This window comes from Callospermophilus lateralis, chromosome 8 (genome assembly GCF_048772815.1).
Source record: "Callospermophilus lateralis isolate mCalLat2 chromosome 8, mCalLat2.hap1, whole genome shotgun sequence".
In the NCBI taxonomy this organism is placed as follows: Eukaryota; Metazoa; Chordata; class Mammalia; order Rodentia; family Sciuridae; genus Callospermophilus; species Callospermophilus lateralis.
In genome coordinates, this window is record NC_135312.1 from 65,346,540 (window position 1) to 65,367,103 (window position 20,564).

Genomic DNA, 20,564 nt, shown 5'->3' on the forward strand with positions numbered 1-20,564 from the left:
GAGATGCTTAATTTTTCCTTCAGGTCTTTTCCGTGTTTGTTGGTAATTTTTTTTTTTCAAATGTTTGTGCAGATCAGATAGTCTGTCAATTACCTCTGTCTCTGGAGACCTCTGAGTGGCTGTTCCCTGTAGACAGGCTGCTTGCAGGCCTACCACCCAGCTGTCCTTGTGATTTAGGTCCCTATTTTTGTCCTTTGTCTTCTACTTTTTTGGATATCACCCTCACTTTGTTGAAGCATAGCCTCAAAAAGTTTCCTGTGAAATGATGCATAACAGATGAAGGTTTCGTGTTCATACATTTCTAAAAATACCTTTAGTCTATTCTCATAGTTGCTTGCTTTGGCCAGAGCTTTGCGCCTGTTGTTAGGCTTTCACTTAGCACTCCAGCTCAGAAGCCAGGCCTCACTCTCACCCACCACTGAGCCTTTCACTTTCTCTAGAAAACACCTTTAGTCACCCCTGGTACCTCATTTGTGCTGAAAGTTATCCATGTCTTACAGTTTCCAAATTTGCAGGCATTTTTTTTTCTTTCAATTCTCCTTGGCATGTCTTCAATTCTCTTTGTTCTCGCCAGTTTTTTTCTTAATTTCTTTAAATGTTGTTTTAGTGGTATGCCAGGATAGAATAGATTCTACTTGCTCAAAACAGAAACCTTTACCTACTTCTTTCATTTTTCTCTTGGCTTAAAACAATCTATTAGTTTCTCTCATAGTCCTGTGAATTAACAGGGCTTAAACAGATAATTTCTAACTCAAAGCCTCTCATGATTGCACTAAGAGGGAGGCTGTTGCTAAAGTCTGTTTAAGTCTTGAGTTGGCTGGATATCCAAGATGCAAATTAGTGCTGGCTGTTCATTAGAGTGACCTCTCCCTCGGGTGTGGTATTAGAGTACAGTGGTGGGTTCTGAGTGGGGAGCATGAGGAGACTTCTACTCGTTTTTTGTGAAACTAGTTTTTAAAAGTGAAAACATAATATACACCCATACTAGAAAAATTTCAGACTAAAATGTAGTATTCTGTGAAACCATCTTCCTACCTCAGAGCCTTACTTACTCTCTCCAGGGGCTTACTACAGTTATTTCAGAAATCTCCCAAGTATTCAAGTTTACATGCTCCTAGCTCCCTTCACCTCTCAGTCCTTTTTTTCTTGCTGTGCTTGGGATTGAACCCAGAGCCTTGTGCACGCTAGGCAAGCACTCAACGACTGCCTAGCTCTTATTATTTTATTTTGAGACAGATTTTGAGTTGCCCATGTTGGCCTCTAATTTGTGATCCTCTTGCCTCAGCCTCCCTAGTAACTAGGATTACAGGCACGTGCCACCATGCCCACTCCTTACCCATTGCCTTATACAAATAAGAGCAGACTATTCTCTACTTATGTTTTCCACATAATATAGCGCATAGTTGTTTTTATATCGACACCTCTAAATTGATCTCATTTTTTCCATATCTATAGTTACATCTATGTTGCTGTACAGCGATATTTGATTGGCAGAATGTCAGCATATAAGGTGACTACTATTCCCTTGGCTTACTTCCCCTTGGTGGTTTGCTATAACTTCTCAATTGAGTGGGGACAGATAAGTGAAATTTATTTTCTTTGTTGTTTCTGCTAATACATTTTACATATGCCTTCCCAACCAACCCCTTTTTAGTTGTTTTTGTTTCATACATTAAACCTTTGGACTCATAAAATAAAAATCAGTGGTTTTTTTTTTTTAACAATATAGTGATTTCTGCCTTGGCTTCACTTTTGCAGTTGGTGTTTTAAGCTCATTAAAAGTCATCAGTCATTCTTTCAACATACATTTGAGTGCTCCCCCCAAATGCTGGATGGAGTGTCGAAGTGTTAAGGATATAAGGAGAAAAAATGTGGATAATGTACCTTCCAGAGTCTTAGAGCTGTTAATTGTGTCTCCCGGTGCATTGCTGAAACACGAACAAGGATCAGTGGGTTCATGAAGAAAGGGAAGAGAAATGGCAGGTGCATGAAAAGTAGATGATATGCAGGTCTCTGTCCAGTTACTGGTTGGGAAGGGCATCTGGGAGGAGCAGCCAGCTAGCTGTGCCAGCCATGGGGCTTGGCAGGGGGTGTTCTGGGTCTGTAGCAGGCATTAGAAACTGGAAAGGTAGGCAAGATCCATATTTTGAAAAGCTTTGTATATCATGGGTAGGGTTTGGACTGTATCCCTGGAATTCCACTGGAGGATTGTATACTAAAAGAAGATATAATGAGATTGTGCTTATATAAGGGGATTGGAGACATTAGCAGTGAGACTAGGTAGGAAACTACTGCTGAAATTCATACTAAAGAGAGTAAGAGCTAGAATCCTTAAGGTTTGTAATTACTACTAAGAGGGTTATGAATTAAAAAAATAAAAATACTGTAGTGGATCTTAGAACACACCAGTTATTTTATGACAATTTATGAAAAGTTATATTTTGTATCCCTGATTACTCATTTTATTGAAATAATTATATATTCATCTGCAGTTATAAAAACTGATAGTTCCCTTTTATGTTTTTCCCAGTTTCCACCAGTTGTAATGTTTTGCAAAACTCTGTTATCACATAGGAAATTGACATTAGTACAATGCTACAAATGTTACTCTTAAAATGCACCCTTATAGTAAACTAGGAGATACTGAGTAAGATGATGAAACTTCTAATACAAAATAAACATAGAATTCTATATCTATTATTGTTTCAAGCATGGCCTAAATATGGCCTATTGAACTATAAATACCAGCTGTGTGACTTCTGTTTGTTTTATTCCCAGGGCTCAATGCAGGGTCTGGCATTTAGATTCCCAGTACATGTCTGTTGGATAAATGTTAAAAGGCTGAGAATGTGCAGGGTACACACAGTGCTTTTTTAGTGATATTTTCTTACCATCACTGTTTTATTTGTGGTTTTGAGCTGGTTGGCAGCATTATGAGCTTGGTCTAGCAAATGAAGTTAGACTTTAAAACATAAGTGAAGAGGTAGAGTGCTATGTTGAGATATTTGTACCTTTCTCTAATACTGTGTAAATCTTTGGAAGTTGGTTAAATAATATTCCAAAGGCCCTGTCAAAATTTTTAGTTTTATTATAGTGATAAAATGACTTTGAAAAGTTTAGATCTTTACAGAATTTAAAAGCAGAGATAGCCTATCCTATTCCATTGATGTTAAATTTTATTGAAATGTGATGTAGATATCTCTGGACCTGACCCCCTCATCAAATTAAATGACTTATTTCCTAGCATTCAAGATGACTCCCTCTCTAGAACCTGGACGTCATTCTGACATTTAGATAATTTTGTCATAAAGTGAATTTTATAGATTGCAAAAAAAAATTGAGACTGAAACTAATTAGACAAAAAATATTGCTTTAAAGACTAGATACATATAAAAAAGAATTTTATGTCAGTTTGGTGATCTGGACTTGGGGCTTTTTAGAAACTAGAGCAGCCATATGTTTAGCAGTGATGGGTAAATGGACTTAATGGGTTTGACCCTTAATATCACCACCTTAGTATCTGTTTAGCCAAGTAGAGTGACACACATATTGTATTTAATAAGTACTTTATTGGGCTTGGGATGTATGTAGCTTGGTGGTAGAACATACCAGCATGCACAAGACCTTGGATTTTATCCCCAGTGCCACAAAAAGAAAAAAACCAAGATTTTCCTTAATCTCGGCTGATATGATTAATTGATTTGTATGAAAATTTCTTGCATATTTATTTAAATTTGTTTGTAAACAGTTCAATTGTAGTTTAGTGTCTGAATAAAGGCCTACATAATACAGCATGCTTTTGCATTTATTTAATACGATGTTAGAAATTTTTGGAGTTTTGATTGTTTAGTGACTGGAATGAAAAATGTAGCCAAGTAAAAAATGAGGGAAGAGTTAGTGAGCTCCACTATTCATACCTGGGTCCATCTTAATGACTATTAAAAAAAAAACTTTATTTTTTCTTGATATTTTTGTCTTTTCAACTAGACTTTGAACTCTTGAATACTAGTACCTATCTTATTTATTTATTTATTTATTTATATCTATCTGTGTCTGGCATATCATAAATCCTTAGTAATTTTTTTTTATTGTTTGTCTATTTTTCTGAAATTTCCTCAGCCTCATCTTTTGGACTTCTCAGTGCTTCATTTTTTCTGCCCCACTTTCTTAATAAATCTCATTCTCTTTTGTTGTCCTTTGAATATACTTCTCTGTAGTCTATTAGACAATTGGCTCTTCCATAACCACCTGAGGAAATCCTTGATACTGGGCAATAGGATGTACACAATTGATTGTTGCAGACAATACCAGGCACAGTATTGTGTTCATGAGTGATGATCAGTAAGTGTAGTTAAGCATGATTATACATCCAGAACTATATATCAGGAAGCCCTTCCAATGAACACTTTTTTAATAAGATCTGTAATTTTAATTGGAAAAACAGCCATATAAATATCCTTTGCTAATTAGGGAAAAAATAAGACTGGACCTAAATGTATAAAATATTCTTCCCATAGATTTATTGAAATGCAACATACATAGGCATTTTTTTATATGTAAAATAAAATGTTCACATGGCCATATGGTTACAAATGAAAATTATGAAGTTCATATATTCATTTTAAAATTTTATTTGTTCTTTTTAGTTATACATGACAGTAGAATCTATTTTGATATATTTATACAAACATGGAATATATCTTGTTCTAACTAAGATCCTAGTCCTGTGGGTGTACACAATGTTGAAATACACTGGTGTATTCACATATGTACACAGGAAAGTTAGATCAGATTCATTCCATTGTCTTTCCTATTCCTGTCCACCCTCCCTTCCCTTCCTTCCCACACCCCTTGTTGTGTGTTAGCATCCACATATCAGAGAGAACATTTGACCTTTGATTTTTTTGGAATTGGCTTCTTTCACTTAGCATAGTAGTCTCCAAATTCATCCATTTGCTGATTAATGTCATAAAGTCCTTCTTCTTTATGACTAATATTCCATTGTGTGTATGTTGTGTGTGTGTGTGTGTGTGTGTGTGTGTGTGTGTGTGTATTTATACCACATTGTCTTTATCTGTTTATCGGTTGATGGGCATCTAGGTTGGTTCCATAGATAAACTATTGTGAATTGAGCTGCTATAAACATTGATATGACTACATCACTGTACTATGCTGATTTCAGCTCCTTTGGATATATATTGAGGAGTGGTATTATTGGGTCAAAAGGTAGTTCATGGTTTTTTTTAGGTATCCCCATACTGCTTTCCAGAGCAGTTGTACCAATTTGCAGTCCCACCAGCAGTGTGAGTGTACCATTTTCCCCACATGCTTGCCAACATTTATTATTACTTGTCTTCTTGATAATTGCCAATAAGATAGGAGTGGGATAAAATCTCAGTGTAGTTTTAGTTTGCATTTTTCTCATTGCTAGAGAAGTTGAATATTTTTTCACATTTTTGTTGACTGTTCATATTTCTTTTTTGAAATATGTCTGTTCAGCTCTTTTGCTCATTTATTGATTGGGTTATTTGGTTTTTCTGGTGTTAAGTTTTTTGAGTTCTTTGTATACCCTGGAAATGAACTTATCTGATGTGCAGGTGGCAAAGATTTTTATCTTATTCTGTAGGCTCTCTGTTCATGTTCTTGATTGTTTCCTTTGCTGTGAAGAAGCTTTTCAGTTTGATAACATCCCATTTATTGATTCTAGATTTTGCTTCTTGCACTTTAGGAATCTTGTAGAGAAATTTGGTTCCTCAGCCAACATGTTGGAGTGTTGGGCCTACATTTTCTTCTAGTAAGTGCATGGTTTCTGGTCTAATACCTCTGTGTTTGATCCACTTTGAATTGAGGTTTGTGCTGGGTGAGAGACAAGTTATATTTCAATTTACTACATGGATTTCCAGTTTTCCCAGCACCATTTGTTGAAGAGGCTAGCTTTTTTCCAATGTGTGTTTATGCCACCTTTGTATGAGGTAACTGTATATGTGTGGGGGTTTCTCTGTGTCTTCTATTCTAGTTCATTGATTCTCATGTCTCATGTTCATCTGGGGTGTCTTTACTGCACAAGGATGTAATGTAACTCATCCTGTGGATCAGTTCAGCAGTGTCTTTGATCTCTGATATCACTGTACCAAGATACACCATGGTGCCACCTGAAACGTAGGTTCTCTTAGTCCCTCTTCCCAGTTTGCCTGTGGTGGATCAGCACCGGCAGCAACGGATTTTCTTCATTTATTTTATTATATTCAGCCTTCAAAGTCCCCAAGCTGTACTTAGAGTCCAGTATTAAATCCCAGTAAAATCCCTCTTTTCACCCACCTCACTGAGAAACTACTATCCACTTTCCTTGACTCATGCCATGGAGCAGCTTGGAAAGCAGCCAACTCTACACCTATTCTTCCTCATCCTCCCTCCTTTTTTCCCTTTAGAACCAGTTAAATAGATCAACTTTCAGCTTTCTCATCCTCAAAACCTCAGTGATGGTGGCCAGCAGGCAACTGATACACAGTGAGAATGAGCAGATACACCATATCTATTTCTTTTGGGAGTTGGAGCGGCAAAAGCATGTTCGTTTTTTGTTTTGTTTTTTTTTTTTTAATAATATTTAGCTTTAGATATGCTACGGAAACTTTATACATCCTTAGGTTAAATCAAAGAAGTGTATGATCTTCAGTAGTCAGCTAATTATATCCTGGGTCAAGTAAGAGTGAGTTTCCAAGACTGTTTTAGGTAAAGTGTCCATTAGGAAAATATTGGATGATTCTGTTGGTGATTTTGTTGGAAGAAATGCTTAAGGGTAAATAACACTACATAATTTCAAGAAAGAAAAAAGGCCATACTTTGTAGAGTTGTATTTGTGAGGAGATAATTCACATTTGATGATATTGAGAAACTCCCAGGGCTGTCCTGGGAGAGTTAGGGGGTCTGTTGGACAGTAAAGGAGGTTCCAGCAGCATGTCCCTTGTCGCTGCTTTTCCCTTTCCCCATCAGCCTTTGCACCAACTCCAGTCTACATCCAACTTTAGCCATGGATCATTGGGCATAAATCAGTATAGAAATTACATTATTACTTGAGCTGCCTGACAAATCTACCTGCTATGGAAGAAAAACTTAAGAAAAACACTATTAGAAGGAGTCTTTTATACAGCTGGCAACTGCAATGCCATGAATTCCATGGTTTACCTCACCCCATTCTTTGTCTCTCAGATAGCATAATGGCTTTCTGTTATTTTTCCACTCAAAAAATATTTGTTACTTTTGCAGTTTAGTTGAATGACTGTGTAGATGACAAATAAGAGGTAGGAACCTGCCTGCTTCCTTTGTCACCCTCCCTTACACACTTACACATTTAAATTCAGTCTTGATCCAAGTTACCCATGGTTTGGTCCTTTCCTCCTCTGAGAACAGCAGCACACTCACTTACTCTAGTGCGTAGTATTGCCTTGGTAAGTGAATATGGATTTTCAAAGGACAGTTTTATTTTATATTGACGAGATCAGTTGATTATTCATTTTCTCTCTCAGGGAACCTACTCCAAAGATGTTACAGAATACCTGACTGTTCATCTGAAATCAGACTGAATTTATGAGTTTATATGTTTTTCTCAGTACTCACCTCTGTTAAAAAGCATATCTAGCTATCTCTAGAAGTTTACCGGCATATGGGTTAAGAAGTACTTTATATTCTCATTTTAGTATTTGATTATTAGATTCTCTTAATTAGGCAAGGATTTTTAGTTATGTTTTCATTGTAATTATGAATACAAATATAAATTCAAATACTATTGGAAATCTTGAAATTATTAAAAGTACTATATTTTATTATAGCTATTATAATATGGTTCTGAGAAATTTTAAGTTACTCTTCACCTGAATCTTGATAACATGGGTTTCTGTGGACCCATATGAGTCTTGAGCCTCAGTAGGATCTGAGAATTACTTTAGCCCTGTGAGCCTTAGTAATTAATAAAACCTTTTGTGTATTTTTTGATCTATAAAATGGAAATGATAATAGTATCTATATTATAGAAATAGTGGAAGATTTAAAATGAGTTAATATGTATAAAATGCTTATACAAGAGTCTAATGTGTTCAATAGATATTAGCTTCCATAATAGTTATTATTAATTTCATATTGTATAGAGATTGAAAACATTCTGTGCATATTCTTGAAGAATTGACATTTTTGTTGTGATGGAACTCAGTACGTCTTACAAGCTGGGCAAAATCTCTACCACTGAGCTACACCCACTGCCCAGTCTTGATGAATTGACATAGCAAATAAATTTTACTTAACTGAAATTCAATTGTTTTTTATATCCACATATTAGCAAGGGAGTAGTTTATTTAATTAATGCAAAAGAAGATATTTATTGAATTTGTGCTGTGGAATATGTTAGGCACTTTGGAGATCGCAAGATTGTTTTTCTCAGGAAACTTATTTAAAATGCTTAATATAAAATAGTAGGAAAAATGGCATATGAGTAAGTTCCTAGGATATGCCTGGATGAGATGTAGGAAATTGGTTTATTTGGGCTCAGGGAATCTTATGCTTTGTACCAAATTGTACAGCAAGCACATGTTTTTTGTTCTGCACAGGTTTCTGCATGTTTGTACTGAGCTTGGTGAAGAAACATTATCGTCTGCAGTTTTATATGGTGTGTATTAACCATTATTCTGTAGTCACTATGTAATTTAAAACTTTACCTCTCTTTTTTCTGTAGTGAGGAAATAACAGTCTTTTGGTTGATGTCTTGCTTGAATGTCGTAGATATTTCAATTTTGGATGACTATTCAACTTAAAAAATGAAATTGACAAGTATTTGAGGAATTAAAGTTTTTAATTATTCTCAAAATTTACTAAAAGCGGGGCCGGGGTTGTGGCTCAGCGGCAGAGCGCTCGTCTAGTATGTGCGAGGTCCTGGGTTCGATCCTCAGCACCACATAAAAATAAATAAAATAAAGGTATTGTGTCCAAGTACACCTAAAAAATAAATATTAAAAAAAATTTACTAAAAGTTTTTTCTAAATATTTTCAAAGACTAAAATTTAACGAAGTATTTGAATTCCCTAAATATGTAGAACTATGGAGAGTTTTCATAGACTCTTGGATAGTTGCTAAGTCTGAGAAGTATCTACTATATTGTTTTGTAGAAATTATCTTTGTTTTCTTGCTGTTAATGTGAGCATAAAAAGAGCAGAGCATGTATTTTCTTGGTAGTTATGGTTAATGATAGAATTGTAGAATTCTATTTGACATAAGCTATTTGTTCAGTGAATCAAAGTCTGTTTTATGAAATTTGTCACTTTACATGATGAACTTGTTTTTATTTTCTTAAAATGTAGCCATTTATAACACTAAAATACAATGTAGTGTTTCGATGTGTGAATTCATGTATTAGTAAGGCTCATTTTAGGTGTGAATTATATTTCATTTTTGTGTTTTGCTTTTCTTCATCAACATACTGTGCTAATTATTATTGCTAAGAAATCGTAGTATTTCTTACCTTTCTAATTTCAGTGGAGCTGAGAAAGTAAAATTCTTAGTGAAAATCTGCAAAGAATCAAGACAAATTAGAAATAATAGAATCTCCTGTGAAAAACAGTTCTCCCTTGGTATCCTCAGGGAATTGGTTCTGAGACCTCCAGGATACCAAAATCCACAGATGCTCAAGGGCCTCATATAAAATGGCATCTCATAGAACCTGTACTCCTCCTCCCAAATGCTTTAAATAACCTCCAGATTACATAGAATACCCAACACCGTGTAAATAGTTGTTGTAGTCCATTATTTAGGTAATAATGACAAGATAAATAAGTTTGTACGTGTTCAGTACAAATGCAGTTTTTTTCCCACCAACTATTTTTAGTCTGTGATTGGTTGAACACACAGATGAAAGACATGGATATGGAGAGACCACTGTGTAAATGGTGTCTATTGAAAAGAAAAAACCAATCAGTTATGCATTTCAGAGCAACTAGTATAAAAGAATTGGGTCTTTTAAGCAGATAAAGATAGAATAAAGCAAAATAACAAATATAAAATACTGTTTTCTAAGATGAGAACTGGGTTTGTTAAAAATAAATCAAAATTTCAATTATTTTTAAAAATCATAAAGTCCAGTTAAAATGACAATGTTTATGGTACATAGAAATGTTAGCCTCTCTTGGTTCATATTCTACTCATAGTGATTGTGCCAAAAGTCATCCAGATAGCCATCTCTCAGGCCAGAAGGATAAAACATAGAGGCTTTTGAAAATTTGAAATTAAATACTGCCATTGAATAGACCTGTGAAGATCAACTTTCAAGTATCAAAAGATGAAATTTAAGGGCTGTTGAATCTTTCTGGTTAGAATAATTCAAAGTTTGAATGATAAACTGCAGGGAAAATGGTTCTGAAATTTTCATCACCATAGAACACTGCCATTTAAATGTTGTATATTTCTCATTATTATTTAAATCATGTAACTCTAGATTATGGTTTATTTTTTATGTGTATCTTTAAATTTAGTAGTATATCTCACTGTTACTGGCATTCCAATTTGTATAAAACTAAAATTACCTTTAAGTGTTTTCATCACGTTAAGATTCTAGTAGGCAATATAATGAGTATCACTTACTAACTGCATTTATTTTGTATGACCTTATCTTACAAATTTTGACCAAAATTCATGGCAGAAATTTGTTTTTCAAAATTTCTCTTGCTTCCTTGGCTGCATTGATGACTTCTGTTTACTAATTTTTGTGTCGTTGGGCTATTAACAGTTCGCATGGACACATGTCACTTTACTGATAACCGTTACTCAGTCACATCTTGTCATCCAAAATCTGTTTGAAGGCATGATATGGTAAGGGCACAGTATTATGCTGTGTTATGCTTATGTCTAGCCCTTTTGAAACTCTTTAACATTAAGCAGTGTTTTGCAGATGTCTACTAAAATGTTCTATCTCTTGTTTTTCTGTTCCATTAAAAATTACTGAGCATTGCTTACTATTTGTCAGTTGAAGATAAAATGAAAATGTTTTTTAAAATTCTAAATAAAATGCAGAAAGCCCTCCCAAATTACATTTTCAGATGCAAATAGACTATAATGTGACCTTTTACATAGGATAGATTTTTGACAGTTTATTATTTACATGGAATGCAAAAAGAATATGGATGTTTGCCTGTCACCACAGTGTGCTGGAAATGCATGTTCTCTGGGTGGAAGCGAAGCTGGGAAGGTTTTCATTTGCTTTTATGTGGAAGTAGGTTTCCAGATTCTAGATGAATGGCATTGCTAGCTTTATAGCAGTGGCTTGTAGATTTGGAAAGTGTTTTTATTAACTAAAAATTAGTTGGAATGAAGAAAAAGCTTAAGACTATAGAAAAAAAAAGCCTATTTCTCCCAGAATTTTGTCTTAAACCTATTTATTTTAAACCCATTAATTAAAATTTTTTATAGTTGTTTAGGTTTTTTAAAATAAATTTTACACCCTTTTGAGCATCATGCTTTTTTTTTTTTAAACCAAGATTTGTATGTGTGCATGTGTGTTACAGACACTTGAAATCATTTATTTTAAAATGGTCATATAAACCTTTTGCTGGGGGACAGTTACTGAAGTATAAAGATTCTTTCCATTTAGTAGGGTTTAATGTGATTACAGTCTAAGATAAAAAGAATTAAAATTAATAATTGTTCCTGAAGAGAATTTGCATTAAGGGCTTGGTATAAATTAAGCAGATTGTACTCTGTCTAAACAAGTGACTCATTTCCATTTTAAAAGACTGCTTTTCTTAAAAGAAATTTTATTTTTTATAACTTGTTCCTCATAAAACTAAAATTTAACTGTCTCTAGCTGTAGAAATTGATTATTTAATATTTTTGTTAGCAAGATTCTCTTACTATGTTAGTTTATTTACAGATTTTGCTCTGCTTAATTGCTAAATTGGCAAATTTAGTTGATATTTACTGCTTAAAAATAATGTTTTTGTTAAATGTTATGTTCTGGACTAGGCCACAGTGTAATCCAAAGCGTTATTACATTGGTTCATTATGAGTCAGAACTTACATGAATATTTGCTATTTAATCATAAGGACTTTTTTTCTGCTGACTTTTTTTCTTTAAAGGTTCCTTGTTCCAATATCAAGTGTTATCTGCAATGACATTACTGCTTACCTTTTTGGATTTTTTTTTGGAAGAACTCCTTTAATTAAGGTAATAGAAAAATGTTATAAGCAAGTCATTCCTAAACTCTCCTTAAATATTAGCCCATGGAAACCATTTCCAGCATCATGATATTGTTAAACAAGTTTTGATTTCTGAGGTACCTTGACTTTCCTTAGCTGCACCTAGCAGGTACAGTGGAGGGACCTTGAGCCATATTTCCCACTAATTCCTTCTGGGTTCTTCACCAGCTACCCATTTGACTCCTGAGAAAGGACTGGACTCCATCATGTTTTCTCTGTATCTCATTTCTGCTGGTTTCTTTCATCAGTCGTTGGTGCAGTTCTTTAGCCCTCTCCCCAGGTTGTCTCCCCAGGTTGTCTCTTTTACCAGACTTCCTAAAGCACCATCTTCATATGCTCTTGCCCATTTGTAAGATTTTTTTACATCCAAATGCATTTCACAAAAGGATTTGGGGCTCTATAATAAAATACTGATACAATGCAAGTAAGAATAAAAGCTTAAGACAAGAGAAAGGAAAATACACAGGAACATACCATGTTGTTTTGCCTTAGATTTGGATCTGTTTATGGGTAATGGAGGCAAAGAAAGAAATGAATTAAATTCTCTAGTTCTTATTTTGGGGAAGAAGGAAACAAACCAATATTTCATGGAAATGAAACCATTTTCTTGAACTGATTTCTTTATTTAAAAAAAAGCTTTTCATGTCAGGGTTTCAGATAGAATTCGCTCAGTTTACAAATTGGGCAAAGCGTTCAATCATAGACCCATAAATACATTACTTGGCTACTTTGATGCTATTGTTAGAGGGCAGTTTTGAAGGGCCTAAAACCATTGTTCAGATATAAAATCAGAGCGAGATAGGGTAGCCAAAGTGTTTCTGGAGAAATGCCCATCAGAAAACCTTGCGTAGACTGTTCCCACTATAGGAGTATAGTCACAGCATTAGGCTGAGCCATAGGGACATGGCCAAGTAACGTATGTGTCTTTCAAATGTCCCTAAAGCTATTGCAGCATAAGAACAAGTGTAAGTATTCAAGATGTCTATATGGGCTAGTTTTGGCTTAGGAAGCCTTCAGAAATACTGTTAGAGCCATAGAGGAATCTCAGTATCCAATTTTTTTTAAAAAAATTAATGATATCTTTTTAATTTTTTTAGAAGTAGATGTACACAATTCTTTTATTTATTTATTTTTTTGTGGTGCTGAGGATCGAACTCAGTGCCTCGAATGTGCTAGGCAAGCCCTCTACCACTGAGCTACAACCCCAGCCCTCAGTAACCAATTTGAAACATAATTTTGTCAGGATGGATTAGCAGTATAAGGTATCCTCGGTCATTGAGCAACTGACCTTTAAATTGACATGATATGAGTTCAACTTGATTTGATAAGCTATATTTAAACTAATTAGACACTAATTGAAGCCACTCCTACTTAATGGCAATAACACAGGCACTGAATCTAAGAGAAGCTATATCCATCCCTTTTCTAAGGCAGAATTCTTTCCAGATTTGTCATGAAACCATTTCTGCCAACCATTTTTCTAATTGCCCTTTTTGAACAACAGGATAAGAAATCTGTAAAGAGCTCAGGTAGCTTTAGCCTGTAACCTGTTTCTATCCTCAGAAATTTCCCTCTGATATTGGGCTTCTGTTCTTGTTGTTCTAAATAAGTGATCATCACAGAGACCATCAGTGATCTCTTGATGATCAATCCCTGCACACATGTGGTGGTTATCGACATCTTGGGGCAGTATAACAGCATCCACTCCTCAGTGTGTTTCTCCTGCCTCTGCAACAACGAATTCCAGACTTTCCTCCAAATTTCTCTCCCTGAATGCCCCACTGACTAGGAAAACAATAGACAACATATTCCTTTCTTTCTGGAGATAGATTGTGAAAAAAGGGAGGAGGATATGTGAATACTTGGGGAAGTGAATACAGTATTTGGGGCCATGGATTATTTTACTATCTCAGAAAGAAATCTGTTGTGTATATTGCATTTTAGAAATATATGAAAATCCTGGTATGCTGCAATGTCATTGTTTCATTGTACTCAATTCTGTTTTGGCCAGTAGCAGGTCAACATATCTGACCAAGTGTGTACTTGGAATGAATATGTGTCATTCTTATTCCAAGAGAAGCGTAAAAGTCATGGGATGACTATTTCAATATGGAGTTTATAGCTCTTTGTGAGGGGAAAAATTAATTTGAGGCTGTTTAACAGAAACAGATATTCACAGCGTGCTACACACGTTTGAGGGCCTACTATGTGTTAGATGCTAGTCAAAACATTTGCACAAGTAAATCAGGATCATAGAAAGAAGGAAAAAGAGTTAAGACTATTTCCATTAAGAAAAAAGGAAGGTACAGATGTGCACAGTACTGAGGAGAACCTTAAACAGAGTCTGTATTTTGTGATGCAGTAACTTTTAAATTTTATTTGGCCTTTTTTAGTTGTCTCCTAAAAAGACTTGGGAAGGATTCATTGGCGGTTTCTTTTCTACAGTCGTGTTTGGATTCATTGTGAGTTTTACTAGGATTTTTTATTTTATTTATTTTGAAAAACTGTGCTGAGTTTATTAGTCTATTTTAAACCTAAAAAATTAAACCACTAAATGTTAATAATGTACTTATTGAAACCTACTAAACAGAATCAGTACTGTACCCTAGTAGCTGTCATCCTGGCTGCATATCAGAATCCCCTGGGGACCTTAAACAAAATCTGTTTCCCAACACAAGACGTATGTCTCAGACTTATCCCAGAATGATTAACTTCCACACGGTGGTCCTGTGTTTAGCCAGATGTGAGATCCACAATTGTTCTGTTGTGTTTGGGAAGTCTCTAATAGCTGCTCTGCTTGACTTGGGGATAGAGGTGCTGGGATAGGCACTATCTTTGAGTAATAGCAGTGAATGCAAATGATGTTGAAGAGCTCTGTCTTAACACATGCTGGTCAGTTGGCTCAGTGGGTGGTTCCTGCTGTAAGCCTAAGTTGCAGAAAAAGTACCTTAATTACAAATAATTAATATTAACTTTTAGCCTGAATAATGGGTATTTTTCATGTCTAAAAATTAAGTTTATGATTATGGTGTTCTTATTAAAAGATGACTAGTGAGAAATAATAAGGGTACAATAAAATGACTAGATACAAAATAAATGTACAAAAGGTTGTTGTTAGGAAGTTCAAATTTTTAAGAGTCTAGTCCCTGATAGTTGTCATTAATATAAAATATTGGAGATCCAAATATGAAGTAACTAATAACAACATGAAACTTCAAGAAAGAGTAAATATACAAATAAATGGAAATATGCCATTATCCTGGATGGGAAAACCACCATAATTCATCTATTTAATTTCTAAGTTTAGTTTATTTTCAGTGAAAATTCCCATAGAAGCTGGGTGTAGTAGCTGCTTGGGAGGCTGAGTCAGGATCATTGCAAGTTCAAGGCCGGCCTCAGAAACTTAGTAAGATCATGTCTCAAAATTTTAAAATATGCTAATAAAATTTAATAAAATTATTCTAAAGTTTTTGGTATATTATATTGATGAGGTAACAATTGATAAATGTAATAATGAAAAAATATCCAATCCCATTTAGTGTTTATCAAAAAACAAGAATAATCAAAACTTTAGGTAATACTATTAGAATTTGGTATTATTAAAATTAGACAATAGGAATAGCTCATATCATTGGAAGAAAATAAAGATGCTCCACAAGAATGTAATATATGACAAAATAATGATTAATGAAATTACATATACATTTTTAACCAAATGGTTTTGAGGAAACTGGAAGCAAAATCAATTTGATCTGTTTCTAGTATCATATTTGAATTTCTTAAACCATTCTTAAATAATATAATGGGGCAATGACTGTAAGAGAAATGAAAAAGAGAATAAACTGTTATCTAGCAATTAAAATTTATCATAGAATATTTTATTTCACGCATCTTCCACTTCCATGGCTAAGGACAACTAATTTAAAAAACTGTGGTGATGTGTCCAGGGAAAAGAACAATTAAGTCAGAGTTTTCTGGGTTGGTGAAGAACAACGAGACTTTTCACCATATTATTTGGTACAGTTTTCTTTGTAATTTTGAATTACTGGTTAATTATTAGTTGATAAAATTAATATAAGCTGTGTACAACAAACAACAGTCCTTTACTCTTCCTATATCCTTAAAATTCAGTCCTTTATGTCTTTTTAGCTCCTATGATTAAATATCTGTATTTTTAAAAAGTAAGATTTTGCTATATTGCTTTTCTAAGTGTTCAAATCAGCTTCTCTTTTTCTTCCTTGCTACCCTACCTTATCCCTTCCTGTCACACCCTCACGCTTTGTGTGGTTGTACAGAGACCTCATTGCTTTTTATAAAGGTCTTCCAAGACTTTTGCTGGGAAAATTATGACCTTCAAACTTGAAAAATATATAGCAGAGGGGTTAGGTATATACGTCAGTGGTAGAACACTTGCCTAGCACCTGCCATGTCCTGAGTTTGATCCCCAGCTCTGCTAAACAATAACAACAACAAAAAACATAGCAGAAAGTTAATACAGAGAATTCCGGCATTTTGTGTGTATCTGTATCTGTATATCTATATTTAGGCAGTGTTTCATGAGTTCTTTGTTATTCAGGCTGCCTATGTATTGTCAAAATACCAGTACTTTGTGTGCCCAGTGGAATACCGAAGCGACGTCAACTCCTTTGTCACAGAATGTGAGCCCACAGAACTTTTCCAGCTTCAGAGTTACTCACTTCCTCCCTTCCTACAGGCAGTATTGAGACAGGTAAGAGTAAAAGGTCAATATCACCTGGTTAGGAATCTTTTCTTTCAAAAAGTAAGCTTCCTCTAAAAGTGAGATTTAGGGTTGGGGATGTAGTTCAGTTGGTAGAATGCTTACTACACATGCACAAACAAGGCCCTGGGTTCAATCCCCAGCACCACAAAAATTTTAAAAATAAATGAATAAAAATGAGATTTAGATTTTAACAGGAACCAATTTTATGCATAATTTTTAACTTTGTCATATTGAAGTGCTTTTTATGTCTGATTATAATCAATAATATACTCTATTCTCTTGTGATTTTTATAAACATAAAATGAGTTAATATTGCAAATTGTATACTAGGAATGTATTTGCCTTATGATTTCATTACTGATAGTAATTTATTTTGTGTGTATTTTAAAAATGACTTTATAAAAATCTATCAAATATTTTAAAATATTTTAATGACTTTTACATGTTACTTGTATGAATTAACTCAATTTAAAACTCAATTAAAATTTATCATTTAAAAGAGCCCTTGATTTTTAGAGGACATTTATTACTACAGAAAACTTCTCCTAAAAAATGAGTTTTCCTTCCAAGAGCACATAGCAATTTAAAGCATCTCTGAGGTGTCACATGGAAGGATGTTGATATGCTATCCAGGAGAGCCCACCTGGTCTCTTGTTGGGATTCATGTATGTTTGGCTAAAATGGGGGCTCAAGTCATGGGTGTGTGCACATGTGCATGTCTGTGTGTCTGAATCACTTTGTTTTTAACTAAAATCCATAATTTGTTAGTAGTAGATTAAACAACAAATTATTTCTTGACCTCAATACATGAATACCAAGAATTTTTTCAGTGTCCAAACCTCCTGTTACCTGCTGTAAAAGCATTTAATGCTGTCAATCTTTGGTCCCAGGTAAGACCATTGCTTTGAGTACAGGTCCAAAAGGTCATGTTATCAAACACCTTTCTCATACTACACACGTTATTATTTTCTGTATAATTGTACTTAGGGAAGCAAAAGCTATGAGTTCAGAAAATAATTTGACTGCAGGAGTCTCTTTTTATTATCTTTTCCCTAAATCTTTTGTAATTGTAACTGTTTTGCTGAAGCTCATTTTGGCAGTTCTTATTTTTGTGTTTCCATTGCATTATACTTAGTTTCAAGAGAAAGAGCCAATTTTCCCCTTATTTCATCATATGAAATTTAAGTGAAATAAAGTACAAAATTAAATTATATAACAACAAAAATAAAGTATTACTGGTGACAAAACAAAACATAGGTAAAGATTAGTGAAGCTGTATGCCCTACAACCCAATTGTTGCCACTGTTCTTGGATGAAACAGAAGGTATCGCACCAGTAGCAGGATTCAGTGTGCAGGTGCCTGGCAGTATGCTGCCGAGAAAACAGAGGCACTGACTCAGTAGATGACAGAGAGCTTATAATGTTTTTCTTCCATGATCTGTGAAGATTATAAAAAGTTAACAAAAATATGGCATATGCTTTGAATTAGTGTTTATGTCATGGTTCCTAGATTAGGTGTTATTCTCAAATACAGTTTTAATGCAGATATTTCCAATATTGCCTTCCCTCTCCCTTTTTTTTTTTTTCCTCTTTAGGAAACAGTGAGTTTATATCCTTTCCAGATACACAGCATTGCTCTTTCAACATTTGCATCTCTAATTGGCCCATTTGGAGGCTTCTTTGCCAGTGGGTTCAAAAGAGCTTTCAAAATTAAGGTATGTATTTAGATTCTTTGTTGTTAGTGAACATAATTAGAGAATATATATCTTGGTTAGAATTTGATCTCCTGTAGGTCTACATTAAGACCTTAGGCAAAAACTATTCCTCTAATTTGTTTTAACTTTTCAAAAAGGCTGTCTGGCTAGTTAGAATGTGTTCTTTTTGTTAGGTTTTGGCCATACCTTCCTAGTATATTTTTAAGTATCATGTCAGCCTCTTATAGAAATATCATGTTCCTTTAATGTTGGTATAAACACAGAATGTTATCCTTTCAAGTGTTCATCCAAAAATCTAGCCATCAATTGTCTAAAGTTTAGGGTTTTGCCAACCTCACTTGACAGAATATGCAGAAGAGCTGTTGGATATGTAACTATCATTGTGCTAAATTAGAAGTCATCACATTCTTTATGGGGAAGTGCAAATAATGAGTTGTTTTTCGTTTTGCAAACCATCTGTCCTATTACAGCTGCTCAGCTCTGAACTCTGCTATTGCAGCGTGAACACCCCTACCCCAAAGACAATGTTTCCATGAATGACTGTGGCTGGGTTTTACTAAAACTTTACAAAACAGGTGTGGGCTGAATTTGGTCTGTGCAACCTAGTTTGCTGACCCTGCTCCTGATACTTGAAATCACCCTATGTTTTGTTTGGTTAAGATAGAGCATCAGGGAAGTGATGTTATCTCAGTCTCCCTCATGTGGTTTCACTAAGTTAAGATGGAAATGTATGCCATTAGGGGTTAGGGAATAGGTTTTGAAGGTGGGATGGCCATGGAAGGCCTCTCTGAGAGGTGGCATCTGAGAAGAGAAGGAGAATAAATCCTGCAGAGAAATCTAAGGCAGCCACCCAGGATGAGTACCTTGCAAAGGTTTCTAACCATCTGCAGAGTGGTATTGAGTTGCTGTGGTTCTCTTATGCTTCACTTGGTAGGGAAGAGAAGGAAGGAAGTAGATTGACAAAAATTAACCAAAGAGTTCTTCAATAATTGTTTTAAACAGAGAAATTTTATAGTTAATATGGTATTTGTTTTAATGGTCTCTAGTCCAAGAGTTCTCATTAAATGGTGAAATATTTTTTGCATGTCTGAAATGAAGGTATGATTATGGTTGGCATTTGTATGTGTTTAGGTTACTTGAGTGAGCTAGAGCAATTAGGTATTTCCATTTCTTGGGTGCTCAGACAAGTCAGTTTGCAAAGGCTTATTACTCATCCTCTCAATTTGGCCATTTAATGGACTAACTAACGTGTCCCGAATGAGCTAGCTGCTTTGATTTTCTTTTTTACCTCAACACTAAAAAAGAAGAAGAAATATTTATCATAGAAGTAAAATGTTTATTTCAGAATAAGAACTATTAGAATAAACATGAGTTAGAACCAGTTGTACATCTGTCAACCACATTAAAATATTTCACAAATTACTTCTGGCTAAAGAGAAGGAAATTAGATTAGTAATAGCTGATATAATATTTAGAAAATTTTCTTCAATGAAAAGAAGTTAATGCTAGATTTAATTAATGATTAATCAGTGTTATTTTGATGCTTTGGGTCAATTCAGTAATTATTCTAAATTGAGCACGTATTTGAAAGATATAGTTTTAATCTGTTGGCAGTGATAAAATAAATTTGTAATTAGTGGGAAAATTTAATAGTATTTTCTTTATAGAGTCCATGGTGCCAGAAAGACACTTACAGATAAGAATTTTATAGTTTTTTTTTTCAAACTTGTTAATGTATTTGTTTGTTTCTAAAGGATTTTGCAAATACCATTCCTGGACATGGTGGGATAATGGACAGATTTGATTGTCAGTATTTGATGGCCACTTTTGTGCATGTGTACATCACGAGTTTTATAAGGTATTTTACATTTTAAACT

At 34.4% G+C, this 20,564-nt stretch overlaps 1 protein-coding gene across 1 annotated transcript in view; it reads left to right on the forward strand.

Annotated features, from left to right (window-relative positions):
- Positions 1–20,564, forward strand: part of Cds1 (CDP-diacylglycerol synthase 1) — a 64,628-nt gene that overhangs the window by 40,052 nt on the left and 4,012 nt on the right. Inside the window, exons 6-12 of the mRNA XM_076864785.1 lie at positions 8,598–8,656; positions 10,766–10,848; positions 12,112–12,199; positions 14,625–14,693; positions 16,808–16,960; positions 18,568–18,687; positions 20,442–20,545. Of these exons, the coding sequence (XP_076720900.1) occupies positions 8,598–8,656; positions 10,766–10,848; positions 12,112–12,199; positions 14,625–14,693; positions 16,808–16,960; positions 18,568–18,687; positions 20,442–20,545 (676 nt within the window). The remainder of the gene's footprint in view (positions 1–8,597; positions 8,657–10,765; positions 10,849–12,111; positions 12,200–14,624; positions 14,694–16,807; positions 16,961–18,567; positions 18,688–20,441; positions 20,546–20,564) is intronic.